At 32.7% G+C, this 18087-nt stretch overlaps 1 protein-coding gene across 12 annotated transcripts in view; it reads right to left on the reverse strand.

Moving 5' to 3' along the window:
• Window positions 1-221: 221 nt before the first annotated feature.
• LOC143084924 (inositol polyphosphate-4-phosphatase type I A-like) overlaps window positions 222-18087 on the reverse strand; it is an 83979-nt gene continuing 66113 nt past the window's right edge. For all 12 annotated transcript variants that reach the window (XM_076260993.1, XM_076261005.1, XM_076261002.1 and 9 more), the window contains 2 exons: window positions 3101-3255; window positions 222-1614 (listed from right to left, as the gene is read on the reverse strand). In XM_076260993.1, coding sequence (XP_076117108.1) covers window positions 1482-1614; window positions 3101-3255 — 288 coding nt within the window. In that variant the 3' untranslated portion in view covers window positions 222-1481. The remainder of the gene's footprint in view (window positions 1615-3100; window positions 3256-18087) is intronic.

An 18087-nucleotide genomic window follows, 5' to 3' on the forward strand; every position in this document is an offset into this window, starting at 1 on the left:
TTTGTTTTTGTTTATCTTTTTAAGCATCAGGCTGCTTGTTTTCTCTTTTCAATGGTTTCAGGTTTTCCTTTTGACCCTTTTATTGCTAAGCCTTACACTAGTTTATATATATACTGTACCATGTAGTTGAAGGTGGATAAGATATCTGCAAAAATATATTGGTTTACAGTATTTTGTTACATGGCTCTGAATTAAACATGTCAGACGAAAAGATAAAGAAATACATAATATTGATATATTTCAATAAATTTATAAATTATGTAGTTGTATGGCAATATCTTCAGGTCAATTAATTATGAAATGAAGGTCATAGTGTCAGATTTGGAATATACAAAACATACAGTTTAAAATATGGCTATTACACAACACATGTTACTGAAATACATGATCATAAAATTAAATAAAAGTCATTTAACAATAAATAAATGGTTAACAGCAGAATAGCAGAATTTTTAATATAAATCTGCTATTAGTTTTTAAACATAAATAAATATGTTTAAACTAATAGCAGAATTATATTAAATATTCTAATTCTGTTAACAAATCAGTGGTACATTGTTTACATATATAGTACCACTTTTGAACACTGAAAAATTTGCAGACAGAAAAACATTTCTTAACTTTGAACACTGTCATGGGTACAATTTATGTTCGTTATTTATCTTTGAACATTTTCACAGGTATAGTTTTGCTTCATATTTAATTTTTTAATATTGCCAGCTGCAGAAAGCCTATGGTGTAGTGGTTAGTGCATTGGACTACTAACACAAAGGTTTCTGGTTTGATTCACATTCCGGGATGAAAATTTCAGGGACTGAATTTTCGGCTATCCCTTGACACCATTTACAAGTGTGGTCTTGAGGAAAACGATGATAATTCGTAGGAAAAGGATGATAAATGGCTGACCCGTGTTAAGAGAGAGCCATATCTCTTGCATATTAGACACCATATCCATCAATTAAATTAAGAAGTTTTTATGGTCTTATGTCCCACTGGGGATGACGTTAGCAGCTTAAGTACATATTCTATCCTTGTATATTGCTGTATGTACCATTTGGAGGTCAGTAAAGTTTTGGTACACCTCTAATCATTGAACATTAGAATGTACCATTTGGAGGTCAGTAAAGTTTTGGTAAACATCTCTACATGTACCATTTGGAGTTATTTACAAGATTTGGTACATATTTTATCCTTGGACATGGCCGTATGTACCATTTGGAGGTCGGTAAAGTTTTGGTACATATCTTATCATTCAACAGTGCAGTATGTACCATTTTGAGATCGGTAAAGTTTTGGTACACATCTTATCCTTGAACATTGCCGTATATACCATTTGGAGGTCGGTAAAGTTTTGGTACACATCTTATCCTTGAACATTGCCGTATATACCATTTGGAGGTCGGTAAAGTTTTGGTACACATCTTATCCTTGAACATTGCTGTATATACCATTTGGAGGTAGGTAAAGTTTTGGTACACATGTTATCCTTGAACATTGCCGTATGTACCATTTGGTGGTCGGTAAAGTTTTGGTACATAAAGTAACTGGAAACTGTTAAAGGCATATTTTCTGCATCCAATGTTTTTTAATGTATTTTCTCTTCTGACTCCCTCGCTGAAAAAATAAATATCTCTCAAATTATATTATCTAATTTAAGTTTTCAATTTTCCAAATATTAAGTCTGATAGCTGTAGTCACTTTAATAATTTTAAAACTATGGAAACACATCTAAACAAAAATCTGTCAATATCAGAAGTAAATGCCATTTGTACAGAAACTTCTTAAAAAAAATCATATATTATTTTACAAATTCATTTTTTTACAGATTTTTTTTTATAAATTAATGACTTGGCCATAGTGGTAACTTTTAATTTATATAATATTCAGATCTAACTTCTGAAGCAATTAAAGACATGAGAAAAGACCTGGGATGTTAGCATACAAAACCAACTACTTAATCCACCATTTCCTGCATAAGAAAATGCCAGTACCAAATCAGGAACGAACATGGGATGTTAACTCATGTTCTTATCGTATATAAATCTACCTTCTAAAGCAATCTAAGGCCTGAGTGAATACATGGGATGTTAACTCATGTTCTTATATCATATAAATCTACCTTCTGAAGCAATCTAAGGCCTGTGTGAACACATGGGATGTTAACTCATGTTCTTATAGCATATAAACCTTCTGAAGCAATCTAAGGCCTGAGTGAACACATGGGATGTTAACTCATGTTCTTATAGCATACAAACCTTCTGAAGCAATCTAAGGCCTGAGTGAACACATGGGATGTTAACTCATGTTCTTATAGCATATAAACCTTCTGAAAAAATCTAAGGCCTTAGTGAAAACATATGGGATGTTAACTTATGTTCTTATAGTACACAAACCTTCTGAAACAATCTAAGGCCTTAGTGAAAACATAATACATGGATGATGGAACGCTAACTCATGTTCTTACAGCATACAAACCTCCTGAAGCATTCTAATGCCTGAGTAAACACATGGGATGTTAACTTATGTTCTTATAAACCTACCTTCTGAAGCAATCTAAGGCCTGAGTGAACACATGACACATGAGACACTAACTCATGTTCTTACAGCATATAAACCTACCTTCTGAAGCAATCTTAGACCTGAGACACATAACACACGTTAACTCATGTTCTTATAGCATATAAACCTACCTTCTGAAGCTATCTACAGCCTGAGTAAATACATAAAACATGGGACGCTAACTCATGTTCTTATAGCATATAAACATACCTTCTGAAGCAATCTTAGGCCTGAGTGAACACACGGGATGTTAACTCATGTTCTTATAGTATTTAAATCTACATTCTGAAGCAATATGAGGCCTGAGTAAACATATAAGATGATAACTCATGTTTTTATAGCATACAAACCTTCTGAAGCAATCTCAGGCCTGAGTGAACAAGATGATAACTCATGTTTTTATAAACCTACCTTCTGAAGCAATCTAAGGCCTAAGTGAACACATAAGATGATAACTCATGTTTTTATAAACCTACCTTCTGAAGCAATCTAAGGCCTGAGTGAACATATGGGATGATAACTCATGTTTTTATAAACCTACCTTCTGAAGCAATCTAAGGCCTGAGTGAACACGTGGGATGCTAAATCATGTTCCTGTTGTAGTATATACACCTGTTCTAGTGTGATGGACATAGCTGTTCTATCTTTAGCACTTTTACAACTTGTAAATCTTATACCCTGTAACTTTCTTGTCAACTGAAAATAAGAAGGGAAAAAAAATAAGCAATTACTAATAATATTCTAGGCTTAGATGTCCTGAGCAGTATAAGTTAGAACAGCTTGTTTACACAAAAAATGAACTGTAACTTCTCTTGAACTGAATTTTGATGTGCGTATTGCTATGCATTTACTTTTCTACATTGGCTAGAGGTATAGGGGAGGGTTGAGATCTCATAAACATGTTTACCCTGCTGCAATTTTGTGCCTGTCCCAAGTCAGGACCCACTGGCCTTTGTTAGTCTTGTATGATTTTTAATGTTAGTTTCTTGTGTATAATTTGGAGTTTAGTATGACGTCCATTGACACTGTACTAGTATACATATTTTTAAGGGGCCAGCTGAAGGACACCTGAGGGTGTGGGAGTTTCTTGCTACATTGAAGACCCATTAGTGGCCTTTGGCTGTTGTCTGCTCTATAGTCGGGTTGTTGTTGACACATTCCCCATTTCCTTTCTCAATTTTATTTTTATGTAATTTTACCTGGATTTCATCTTTTCGAATCTTTTGAGGGGATCGGGGTATGCCGTTAATTTTAAAGTCATTAAAGTCATATGAAACTTCAAACTTAAAAACATAAACTGTTATCACAGAGATATGTATCACCTTTTGGTAATTTTGATTATGCAAATGTTGAAATCAAAATAACAATGCTTTAACATATTACACAAGTTATGCAAATATTCAAAGTCAATGAACCATCACTGAGTTACATGGCGAAACAATCGCCATGTAAATGAGATGTTCCAAAGCTAATACAACTGCATAGCAAATACCATTGACTTATCATAATTCGCTTCCAAACCTAAATACAAATATTAACTTGTAAACTATGTAAAAGTATCAGAGTCAATGAACCATGAAGAGGGGATGGGGTAATATAATCTCCATGAAAACAAAACTTGCAAATGTTGTATAAGCATTGGCATATCTCATTTCCATGGACATTAATTTGGCTCTGCCCCCTTAGTCAAGGTCAATTGACTTTGATTTTTTTTTCTTCTATGTTATCATGTTTTAGTTTGTGATTAGGTCAGTTTAAGGGAAACCATTAGAGGTAGGTCAATGATATTTGGTATGCAGTTGTATAAGCATTGGAATTTCATAATCCATTGAGATAATTTGGCCTCGCCTTCTTAGTCATTGTCTATTGACTTTGAAAGTTATCAAGTATTAGTTTGTGATACGGTCATTTCAAGGGGAACCATTAGTGGTAGGCCAATGTTAATTGATATTCAGTTGTATAAGCATTGGAACATCTCATTTCCATGGAGAATATTTGGCTACGCCCCTCAGACACAGTCTAATGACTTTGAAATTTACCTTAGTTTATATGTATTAGTTTGTGATTAGATCATTTTAAGATGAACTGCTAATGTTAAGTCAATCAACTGCAAACTTAATATCATTGACCTACCACTTGTAGTTCCCCATAAACTGACCTAATCACAAACTAATACATGTAAAATAAGCAAAAGTTTGGAAGTCAATAGACCATGACTGAGGGGGCAGGGCCAAATAATCTCCAAGGAAATGACATGTACCAATGCTTATACAACTGCAAACCAAATATGATTGACCTACCACTTCACCATAAACTAGACCTAATCACAAACTAATACATTTCTGCCACCGCCGCCGCAGGAAACAGCATACTTATGTCTCGCTTTTTGACTCTGTCAAGGCGAGACAAAAAAGTTGCATATGCTATACTTGAATGACTTAGTATCTACTGTAAAACATGTGTACATAAATTTTCTTGTAAAGGAAATCATTTATATTATCAAAATCTTAATAAACGTACTGCTTTTGAATTATTGTTTCAAGTATACTAATTCACAGATATGTTTTGGTATGCAGTGACCTTAACTAGAATAAATATATAAAAAAAATGTGCATACAGACTTAGTACTGTATAGATTGCACTTTGTAAATACAGCTCTTTCTCAAAACACGCCTCTTTTGGGGAAATCTTGAATATTCATAAAAAATTAATTTTGTTTACATACTGGTTCCCAGTTATGCTCTCTGTGTTCCATCTCACAGAGACATAACTTGGGAATGTTACCAGTAAATATACATGTTCATATTGTTAACATTGAAATCTGTGGTAACCTTTCATTCGAGGTAGGGGTAGTAAAGAAAATTAGTGTTAGTGTAAACTCTGAGAAGTTCAGGGCATATAAACGTTGAAAATATGCCGCACAGCCCTATATTTTGACCTTTGAAAAAAATTGTGGTGCATATGAACTTTCAATTTTAGGATAAGATTTTTTTCAAAACTTAATATTAAAAGTGGTACAGTTTTAGCCGTAAAAGGAGTTCCTATGTGAAATTGCAGTCAATATTTACAGAAATGCAATTAACCTATACAGAATGAAAAAAGGGAACATTCAGAATTTAACCAAATTTGTTTTTTTTTTTTCACAGATTTAAAAGAAATTAACTCAAATATGAAGTTTTATAAATATTTAATGAAGATTGATAGAATCCTGGGCCTTAAATATGATGACTCAGCATAAATTCACAGTTTACAGTATGCATAGTTTACTTAAACTCCTGAATACAAAATTAATTCATAATATTTGCATAATTGTAAGTTTAATTAAGACCTGCTTATTTTTACTCTTCACAGTCATTGAAACTCATAGATCCTTCCTGAATATTATTTATGGGGTATTTGTGTCCTTTCGATAACCCAAAAAAGTAAGCCACAACACCTAAATTTGCTTTTTTGTCACCATGGCATAATAAATACAAGCTAGAAAAACAAAAATATCTCAAAAAAACTTACAATAGTGTGTTCTATCCTGAATATGTACTAAATATTCCAAATTGCTAGAAACAGCAGAATGATTTAGGAAATTTGCGGCCCCAGGGGCAAAAAACATAGAAAATTGCCTACCCCTGGGTCATAAAACAAATAATTTAACTTGTAAATGTTATGATTTTATGATTTTAAATTTCTTGATATAGAAAACAATATCTATGCTTGGAAGTTATGCAAAAATCAGATGTTAGCAGTCATCTCTACAACATTTTAAGTGAATTTATATCTCAGACTGGTATCTGCATGCATACATACAACTATTGCAAATATGGCTTTGTTTGAACACTTCTAGTATATATATTAGCTAAATTGTGTCAGATATATGGTTACAAATGATACTGATGTGACAAGAATTCTAAATTGACCATTTGAGACAGAAAATGTGTACTTTAATTGACAAATAGGCATACAGTAAGATGTGGACTGGAGACAGAGGCTGGATTGGATACCTATTTATAGTATTATGATATGCTTTCAATATGTTATCAAAACAGTTTTAAACAGGTTGTAGGCATTTTTTTATCAGAAAATATGCAAAAAGGGTAAGCTGGCAAAAATTAAAGTCTTGTTTTCAAATTCTTTAAAAAATTGAAACAGGGGAGGGGTATAAAATGTACAGTAAAGAAAAAATTAGAGTTTACACAATTCTGATAAATGAGTATTAATGTGAAAAAAACTTATTTTAGAGAGTTTTTCTATTAGAATAAATGTTTGTATATGTGCATGTATTGGTTCATTAATTTCAATAGCATTTGATTTACAAGAAACTCTTTTCATATGACTTTAAGTATAACATATCATTTCATAAGGTCTGGTGACTAACATATACAGACTTGTATAACAAGCACCTGTTGTATGTGTTAATACAAGTCAATATTTAAACTTAACTGACGCAAGGTTTTTAAACCCTTGATTTTACACTCAACCCATTTGTCATATTTGATAGCCTAGCGTCATGACGATCATATATGTCTATGTCTTCTTATTAGCACCTCAAATAATTTAAATACTAATTATGTGTCATGATATTAGCAGTTCATGTTATATCCATGTAGGGAACAACTTCAGGATAATAATATCATTTATCACTACTAAAGCCATATATGTACTTTTTGCAAGAAATCTTCAAGACAACTACAGTTCTTACTTCAGACCCATCATTATAAAGATTCCAAAAGCAAATCAAGACTTAAAAACAAAGTTTCACTACATCCGCATGTCTTGTTATTATTAACGAGCAAAAAGTCAGAATAAATACAATCTCTGAACATTTTCACATGTGTCTTGTTGGCATGATTTATCTTTAAAGTCACTATAAATCCATAAGGCAATGCCATTTGAATCACCCTCCTTAAATAAAGTCATTATTATTAATTATCATCAATATAAGGTCTTTCCACTTTTCTGTGTAAAGACCTTTAAATTTTGTTCAGTTTATTTTTTTTCTTTTTTATCTTGTGGCATACATAGGTTTTACAAGATTAGACAAATTAATGCAATGACCAATTTCTCCTGTTCACTCACAGGCTAAAGATCCCAAAGTTTATAGAACCTAATGTGATTTGAATGTTCACATGTTTCTGTGCAGTATTGCATTGAATGACATGCTCACATCAGTTAAAACCAGTTGCTCTGCAGGGTGCAGCTTTATACAACTGCAGAGTTGGAACCCTGAATAGTAAGGGCAAGTATGGACACAACATTCAAGCTTGATACAGATCTGAATTTGGATTGTGATTAAATAGTTGACACAACATAAGTTTCTGACACAGAATGAATGTGGTCTAAGAACTTAAACTTAAAAACTTAAAAATTCTAAATTGGACATTTACCTGTTATGGTCTTATATCCAAAATCTAAATACATGGTTAGATTCGGCATATCAAAGAACCCCAAGAATTAAATTTTTGATGAAATCAAATAAAGTTCAATTTGGACCCTTTAGACCTCAATGTGGACCAATTTGATAACCAGGCCCAAATATCAAAAATCTAAATACATGGTTAGATTCAGCATATATCAAAGAACCCCATATATTCAATTTTTGTTGAAATCAAACAAAGTTTAATTTTGGACCCCGATTTGACCAACTTGAAAATTGGGCCTATAATAAAAAATCTAAATACATGTTTAGATTCAGCATATCAAAGAACTCCAAGGATTCAATTTTTGTTGATATCAAACAATGTTTAATTTTGGACCACCATTTGGACCAACTTGAAAACTGGCCCATATGCAAAAATCTTCATACATGTTTAGGTTTAGCATATCAAAGAACCTCAAGGATTCAATTTTTGTTGAAATCAAACAAAGTTTAATTTTCGACCCTGATTTGGACCATCTTGAAAACTGGTCCCATAATCAAAAATCTAAGTACATGTTTAGATTCAGCATATCAAAGAACCCCAAGAATTCAATTTTTTTTTCTTGAGAATTCAATTTTTGTTAAAATCAAACTAAGTTTAATGTTGGACCCTTTGGACCTTAATGTAGACCAATTTGAAAACGGGACCAAAAATTAAGAATCTACAAGCACAGTTAGATTCGGCATATCAAAAAACCCCAATTATTCAATTTTTAATGAAAAATTTAATTTTGGACCCTTTGGGCCCCTAATTCCTAAACTGTTGGGACCAAAACTCCCAAAATCAATCCAAACCTTTCTTTTATGCTCACAAACCTTGTGTTTAAATTTCATAGATTTCTATTTCCTTATACGAAAGTCATGGTGCAAAAACCAAGAAAAATGCTTATTTGGACCCCTTTTTGGCCCTTTTCTTCTAAACTGTTGGGACCACAACTCCCAAACTCAATCCCAACCTTCCTTTTATGGTCACAAAACTTGTGTTTAAATTTCATAGATTTCTATTTACTTATACTTAAGTTATTGTGTGAAAACCAAGAAAAATTCTTATTTGGGCCCTTTTTTGGCCTTTAATTCCTAAACTGTAGAGACCAAAATTCCCAAAATCAATCCCAACCTTCTTTTTGTGTTCATAAACCTTTGTGTTTAAATTTCATAGATTTGTATTAACTTATACTAAAGTTATTGTGCAAAAACCCAGAAACATGCTCATTTGGGCCCTTTTTTGGCCACTGTTGAGACCAAAACTCACAAAATCAATCCCATCCTTCCTTTTGTGGTCATAAAGCTTGTGTTTAAAATTCATAGATTTCTATTTACTTAAACCAAAGTTATAGTGTGAAAACCAATGTGTCTTCGGACGTTGATGACGCCAACGCCATCGTCATACCAATATACGACCTCAAAATTTTTTTGCGGTCGTATAAAAATCAATTAACTTGTTTCAGAATAGTAATTCAAGTCTGCTGGAAGTTTTAGAAGAAATATCAATCATGAACCAACTTTTTACTTTCTAATCCTAGATCTGTGTTAGAAGATAACAACAACGGCATCAATAGGCAATTTGATGGTCGCAAATTAAGTTTACTGGAGACATGTTAGCGGAGACAGTAAAAAAGTATTTGCGACCATCAAATCACCAATTGATGCATTCGGAGCTTAAAATACAATATTGTTATCTCCATTCTGATGAAACTGACAGAAAACAACGTTAAATCCTATATTTAAAATCTGTCATACATTGTCTGCACTTGCGAGTAAATTTTCATAGCATCAATTGTGAATTGAAAATTTGTGAGGATATCCAATCAAAATGAATGTTACAAATGATGTTGCATTAGAATTAAGATTCATTAACAAATCTTCAATAGGTCTGTAAGAGTTTAAAAATAAAAATTATTCAATAATGAGTTCTTTTAAAGTTGAATAATAATGTTTGTTTAATAAATTTATAGATTCTGTTTATTCTATATAACATTTATTAAAATATGTATAATCTAGAACTATTTCTGGCATACATACATGACCCTAGCTATTAATTATTTGTTTATATGTCAATATTTTAACAGCTATAAACCATGCAGACACACCTTCCTTTCCAAATGGCATGTGTAATAAATTAGCATGTTCAATCCTATTAATTAGGCAAGGTGGTGACATGGTCTATAAGTTAAGATATGACATCCTTGCACGTAGCATATGTATAACATAATGGCAAATATATGTCAACTTAAAGTCTTTTATACTGTAATAAATCAATATAATAATAAAATATGCATCCGCACATCCTCCCCCTGAGAATATTGAGACATCAAAAGCAGTCTTAAAAATAAACAACCCAGCCAATGAAATCTCGATCTCAATTGTTACATGTAACATCATATTTATCAATTTTACTGTATACAGTTTTCTCTACCCATCAAATGTTTTCAAAATAATATCTTAAAGCTCTAAAAATAAAAGATTTGTATCCATGAGACACAGATGCTCCCGGTTGTATTCTACAATTTATCCATTTATAAACGGACATATCTCAAGAACATTGAAAGTGATATCACCAAAATTCCATCTTGATCTGTATTTGGTGGTAATAAGCATTGTGTTTAAGTTTCAAAACATATATATGGTTGTAGAAAATTAAAGTAAGTGTGTGGAATCTGTAATATCAGCAAATTTTTCATTTATAGAAAAACCTTATGCAACAACAGTAAAAGTGATGGCTCCCAAATTCAAACTTGAAATGTATATGGTGGTAATCAGACCTGTGCATAAGTTTCAAAACAACTGGTTGAGGCAAAGTAAAGTTGGAGTTTATAAACATATAAAGGGACAGCACTATGAAATTAAGGTCAGGGATATTCAACCTTGATTTGTGTTTGTTGGTAGTGAGCATTGTGTATAAGCTTCATAAAAGTTGACTGAGGCAAACTAGAAAACAAGAATGTGTCTAAAGTACACGGATGCCCCACTCGCACTATCCTTTTCCATGTTCCATGGACCGTGAATTAGGTAATTATCTAATTTGGCATTAAAATTAGAAAGATTATACTATAGGGAATATATGTACTAAGTTTCAAGTTGATTGGACTTCAATTTCATCAAAAACTACCTTGACCAAAAACTTTTAACCTTAAACTCCCACTTTCATTTTCTATGTTCAGTGGACCGTGAAATTGGGGTCAAAAGTCTAATTTGGCTTTTAAATTCAAAAGATCATATCATAAGCAACAAGTGTACTATGTTTCAAGTTGATTGGACTTCAGCTTCATCAAAAACTACCTTGACCAAAAACTTTAACCTGAATGGACGCACAGACGGACAACTGACAAATGGACGAATGAACGGAAGCACAGAAGCACAGACCAGAAAACATAATGCACCTCTACTATCGTAGGTGGGGCATAAAAAGCATCATTGTAGGGCGATTAATCCATATCCTTTTTTTTTGGATGTTCACAGGTTAAGATCTCAAGATTTGTTTGTAAATGTAAGATTTTTCTTCTCTGTTACAGTTTTTAATATATAAGACAAGAGTGCACACGCTGAAATGTCTCGCCTTCTATACTAATCATTGATATTATGTTGATAGTCCTAAGTATAAAGCTAAGCTTTAATACAACTGTCACATAAACTTAACATTAACCAAGATAACTAAACAAAGACCAAGGAACCTTGAAAATGAGGTCAAGGTCAGATGAACCATGCCCGGCAGACATGTACAGCTAACAATGCTTCTATACAACATATATAGTTGACTTATTACTTATAGTTTAAGAAAAATAGACCAAAACACAAAAACTTAACACTGTGCAATGAACCGTGAAAATGAGGTCACGGTCAAATAAAACTTGCGCGACTGACCTAAAGATCATAAAATATTTCCATACACCAAATATAGATGACCTATGGCATATAGTATTAGATAAAAAGACCAAAACTCAAAAACTTAACTTTGACCACTGAACCATGAAAATGAGGTCAAGGTCACATGACATCTGCCCGCTAGATAGGTACACCTTACAATCATTCCATACAACAAATATAGTAGACCTATTGCATATAGTATGAGAAAAACAGACCAAAACACAAAAATTTAACTATAACCACTGAACCATAAAAATGAGGTCAAGGTCAGATGACACCTGCCAGTTGGACATGTACACCTTACAGTCCTTCCATACACCGAATATACTAGCCCTATTGCTTGTAGTATCTGAGATATGGACTTGACCACCAAAACTTAACCTTGTTCACTGATCCATGAAATGAGGTCGAGGTCAAGTGAAAACTGTCTGACAGACATGAGGACCTTTCAAGGTACGCACATATCAAATATAGTTATCCTATTACTTATAATAAGAGAGAATTCAACATTACAAAAAATCTGAACTTCTTTTTCAAGTGGTCACTGAACCATGAAAATGAGGTCAAGGACATTGGACATGTGACTGACGGAAACTTCGTAACATGAGGCATCTATATACAAAGTATGAAGCATCCAGGTCTTCCACCTTCTAAAATATAAAGCTTTTAAGAAGTTAGCTAACACCGCCGCCGCCGCCGTAGCCGCCGCCGAATCACTATCCCTATGTCGAGCTTTCTGCAACAAAAGTTGCAGGCTCGACAAAAATTGTCTTGTTAAAATATTGTGTTAAAATGTTCAGTTGTGACAAATGCCATTTTGGTTATAGTTGACAAACTATATTTTGAACACACTTAGCATCATTCATGTAAATTTGGTTTAAATTGGTTCAATAGTTCCACAGGGTATCTTAGCAACAAAATGGCAATATGAGGTTTAATTTAGATGTAAGTTAAGGGCAATAACTCAAATAAACATCCAAAACATATCTTAATAACATTAATGCACAATTTTAATTGCTCTAATTTTTCTGTACCATATTGTCTTTTTGCTTAAGTTTTGAGATATGAGAAAAGATAAAAGTAGAAATTGGTAACAATTATTATTAGAATGCATAACTTCTTTTAGTCATGACATGGCTGCATTTCTGTTGGTTTATTCAAATCTCTTGTCCGACTGATCATATTTGCTGTATAGCTTTCTGCAGATCTATCGTAATAGTTTTCATGACAATAAATCATGGGCAAAAACTCTATAAGACGGGTGTATGTACCTTTTAATTTAAGTCACAATAAAAAAATCAATGAGAAACGGAAAATAAAAGTGATTCTGCAAGTTTCTGCTTACTAATGATACCCATGGCGCAACTGGATAATTTTAATAGTGTAAAATATGTAAGTGTTTGTTAAACAGGAAGTTGTTGAGTGATGAATCTGAAAATGAATCAAATTGTAAAGCTGACTTATATAAACCCTACAACCAAATTCCAGATATACTTATGATGGAAGTTGTTGAGTGATGAATCTGAAAATGAATCAATTGTAAAGCTGACTTATATAAACCCTACAACCAAATTCCAGATATACTTATGATGCATTTCCTAACAAAGATGGGAAGAAAAATATTCAATGGACAGATGGATAGACATACGGACAGAGGAAAACAGTATATCACAACTTTTTTTAGAGCAGGATATAATTATTTATAACAATACATGATAATAATATAACAAGAAACATGATGAAAAGATAAATCTGATTAACATGAACCCTGGAAGTGATCTATAAGGGTAAACACTTCTGACATTTGATCATTAAGGCGTTTCACCTGCTGTGTATTAAAATAATATAAATATTGTGACATATAGACTTTGAATTACGTCAATGGAATCATGAATTGGAGATAAAGTTTGTACTGATGCTGAAACCTTTAACATTTAATTCAGTTGTTATATAACTAACATTTTATTGTCAAGGTATTTCATGGTAATTAACACTTAATTTATTAAATTGTTTCATAACCAACATTTTTTTTGTAAATAAATACCACAAGAGCGAGAACCTGCCATGTGCCAAAATTAAAAATAAAACAAGAATGTGTACATAGTACACCGATGCCACACTCACACTATCATTTTACATGTTCAGTGGACCGTGAAATTTGGGTCAATACTTTAATTTGGCATTAAAATTAGAAAGATCATATAATAGGGAACATGTGTTCCAAGTTTCAAGTTGATTGGACTTCAACTTCATCAAAAACTACCTTGACCAAAAAACTTTAAACAAAACTTTATCCTGAGCTTCACACAATCTTTTTCTTTGTTCAGAGGACCGTGAAATTGGGATCAAAACTTTAATTTATCATCAAAATTAGAAAGATCATATCATGGGGAACATGTGTACTAAGTTTCAAGTTGATTGGACTTCAACTTCATCAAAAACTACCTTGACCAAAAACTTCAACCTGAAGCGGGATGAACAGACACACGAACGAACGAACGGACAGACGAATGAAGGCACAGACCAGAAAACATAATGCCCCTTTACTATCGTAGGTGGGGCATAATAACATGATTACATTTCGGGAAAGTAAACTATTTTCAGAGTATTGGTTTGAAAACACAATTGTCTACCAATTTAGTCCCCTTACTTAATATTTCATTCATAAAATATCAAGAAATAAATTAGGAAAGTATATGAAAAAAATTGGCAAGTTATACTCTGTTCACACTAGGGACAAAATTTGTAAAAATCTTTTTCAGATAGAGCAGGTGCGATTTTTCCGATGTAGTCGATATAGTTTCGCTTTGTGCCCTTTGAACTTAAGGACAATAAACTATGACAACAGAATACGCATGTTCGAAAATCCTTTCTGTGATTGGACAAAATGCTGTTATGGTGGGTGATTTGGTTGTGTTGGAAAAAACGTCTCGTTAATTATATCGTGATGGAAAGCAAGTGAAAAACTATAAGTATTTGAACTAGATCTTACAAAGATTTATATTTTTATTAAAATAATTGTTTCTCCAATAGCTCTTTCCATCCATGACAGTTGTTTATTCGGGACAATTATATAATTTTTAATGTAAACTTTGTTGTACGAACGTACATGACTTTTAGAACGCACCTACGCATGTGACAGGGGCGTAGCTGCCATTAGGCACTTTAGGCACGTGCCTACACATAATTTTTTCACAAATATTTTTTTTTGTAAAAAAAATAATAAACAACGTTATCTGTAGATAAATTCCAGTGAAGTTGTCAAAACTCTTTAATTATCGAATGTCAGGTGTACACTAGTCTCTCGTCCTTAGTGAATGGAATATTGGATAGAATTGAATGTTTTTTTATATGATTTTACCTTATATAGAAACTATAAACTAGAACTTTGGTACTGATCATTTCACTTCTATCAACAAAAACTTGAATGAACCAAAACTTAGACACATGAGTTTTTTAATTAGTTGTTGTTAGTTTTCAACTAGCTTTCCACTTTGTCTTCACCCGACCTACAATCAAACCTTTGCCAATGTTGGTCGTCCTGTTTTGCTCAGCACTTTGCAGGATGTATAAATACGCAGTCACGTCTGGTCAGAATGGGGACATTAAATCCGATGCCTAGTTGTAGAGAGAATGCCACTCTTTGAGGAGTTATTAGTTCGTCTACTGAAAGACAAAATTTCTGCTCCTATCCAAGTTATCAATCATTTTCCAATGCATGCCATTTTCAAATTTCCAGACCTTCGTTCTGTACGGCACCTATTACAGGACCTAGCTCCCTGTTGCATTTATTGTAAAAAAAATTGTCCTGAATTTGCATAAATATTTGACACTGGATGTTTAGAAATCAATCAATCAACTAGCTTGCAGTAATTTGAGTACTCTCAGATCTGCGTGTAATGACCAAAATTATTCAAATTTCTAAGCAGTTAGGGATTTTACAGTAGAGGATGTAAAGACATATAAATTTCTTGCATTTTGTTATGATAGACTGTATGCACAGAACAGAACTTTTGGAGTAGGCATCGACTATGTGTGTATGTGTTAGAGTGGCTTGGGTGAAGGTTTAAGAATTAAAAGATTGATGGTTTTTGTCTAGCCAAAAGTATAGTTTGATTATTTAGCAATATCAGTGTTTACGACGTGCCTATTTTTTTTAATGAAGGATCGTCAATATGTACTATAAATTAAGTTAAACGTATATATCAGTCAGAACGGAATAGATATGAAAATAACAAACAGGGTGTAAGCTTAATTAAAGGGATACGCTGATCTATGCTGGGCAATGCATATTGTGAAATATATTTTTTTTATATTTCAGATTGTACTGCATTATTTAATTCACCAGTCAGATGTTACAGTAAATTATTCATAATTCTTCGAACTTTTCATCATGTATATTATAATTTTCATGATTAAATAACCAGTAAATTTAATATTTTTGGACATAAAATTTTGCAGCTAAAACGCTAAAAACCGTTTTCCGTGAACCCTGCTACGATTCTTCTGCCGATTGGTGCCTACAGTTGACTGAATACCTAGCTACGCCCTTGTGTGAGATTTCCGCGGGGTTTTGGTGAATGTAAACAGAAAGATAAGAGGACCAAGAATACTGAACACAAACAGAGAAAATGTTATTTAAATGGTAAATCACTTATTTAAATATAATCGGAATATTCACAAAACAATTTGTAACGTTCTTTTGTTGGTAATTCATTGATTTTTAGATAGTTAGAGCATTGTTGTTCACAAGATGAAGGTAGTGAACGGGCGTTGCCACCAAGGACAAATTGTGTCAAACTATGCAGGTTTTCAGTGCATTGCAATCGCCTTCTTGTAGTAACATTCAGATGGAGATTTAATTAAAGAGGACCTGAATCATTAAGTCATTGTGCTTCTGAAGGTTATCGAAATGATAGTTTTAAACATATACTCAAATTTAAATACGTCGGATATCTTTTTTAAAGATAGTTCTTGTTTAAATTTGGATTTATTGTCTAACAGAAATGCACTTCTAAATTAAAGTGTTCTCTGTCCTACTCGTTTCTTCATCTTTTTGGAATAACAAACCGTACATTGGTGCTTGCTTTTACTAAAAGAAATAACCTTAAAATTGTAGTCAAATCAGTAATTGTATTAAGTCTGTTAAGTGCAAATGTTCATGCCTCTATGCAATGAATTCACACTGTGACATACCAGTATACAATTTTAATCAGTCATATATAATTCAAGAACAAGAATTTTGAACTTTGTGGAGTATATACCAATGGGTTTGTGGTAAAATTCCAACAAGAATTCTTAAGCTCATAAATTAAAGTAGCACATAAAAAACTCAATAATCACTTCTAATCACATCAAAACCTGCACACAATTTAGATGAAGAACAAGAATGTGTCCATAGGCATAGTACATGGATGCCCCACTCGCACTATCATTTTCAATGTTCAGTGGACCTTGAAATTGGGGGCAAAGCTCTTATTTGGCTTTAAAATTAGAAAGATCATATCATAGGGAACATGTATTCTAAGATTTTGATTATACTTCAACGTCATCAACAAGAGTGCACACACTGAAATGTCATGCCTTTTTTACTAATCATTGATATTATTATGTTGAAAGTCCTAAATATAAAGCTTCATAACAACTGTCACATAAACTTAACATTAACAAAGAAAACTAAACCAATGAACCATGAAAATGAGGTCAAGGTCAGATGAACCATGCCAGACAGGCATTAACAGCTAACAATTCTTCCATACAACAAATATAGTTGACCTATTGCTTATAGTTTAAGAAAAACAGACCAAAACACAAAAACTTAACACTGAGCAATGATCCATGAAAATGAGATCAGGGTTAAAAAAAAAAACCTGTGCCACTGACATATCGATCATAAAATATTTCCATATACCAAATAAAGGTGACCTATTGCATATAGTATTAGAAAAAAAGACCAAAACTCAACTTTGACCACTGAACCATGAAAATGAGGTCAATGTCAGTTGAAACCTGCCAACTAGACATGTACACCTTACAATCATTTCATACACCAAATATAGTAGACCTATTGCATACAGTATAAGAAAAACAGACCAAAACACAAAAACTAAACTATAACCACTGAACCATGAAAATGAGGTCACGGTCAGATGACACCTGCCAGTTGGACATGTATATCTTACAGTGCTTCCATACACCAAATATACTAGACCTATTGCTTATAGTATCTGAGATATAGACGTGACCACCAAAAC

The sequence above is a fragment of the Mytilus galloprovincialis genome, chromosome 8 (assembly GCF_965363235.1).
Source record: "Mytilus galloprovincialis chromosome 8, xbMytGall1.hap1.1, whole genome shotgun sequence".
NCBI lineage: Eukaryota > Metazoa > Mollusca > Bivalvia > Mytilida > Mytilidae > Mytilus > Mytilus galloprovincialis.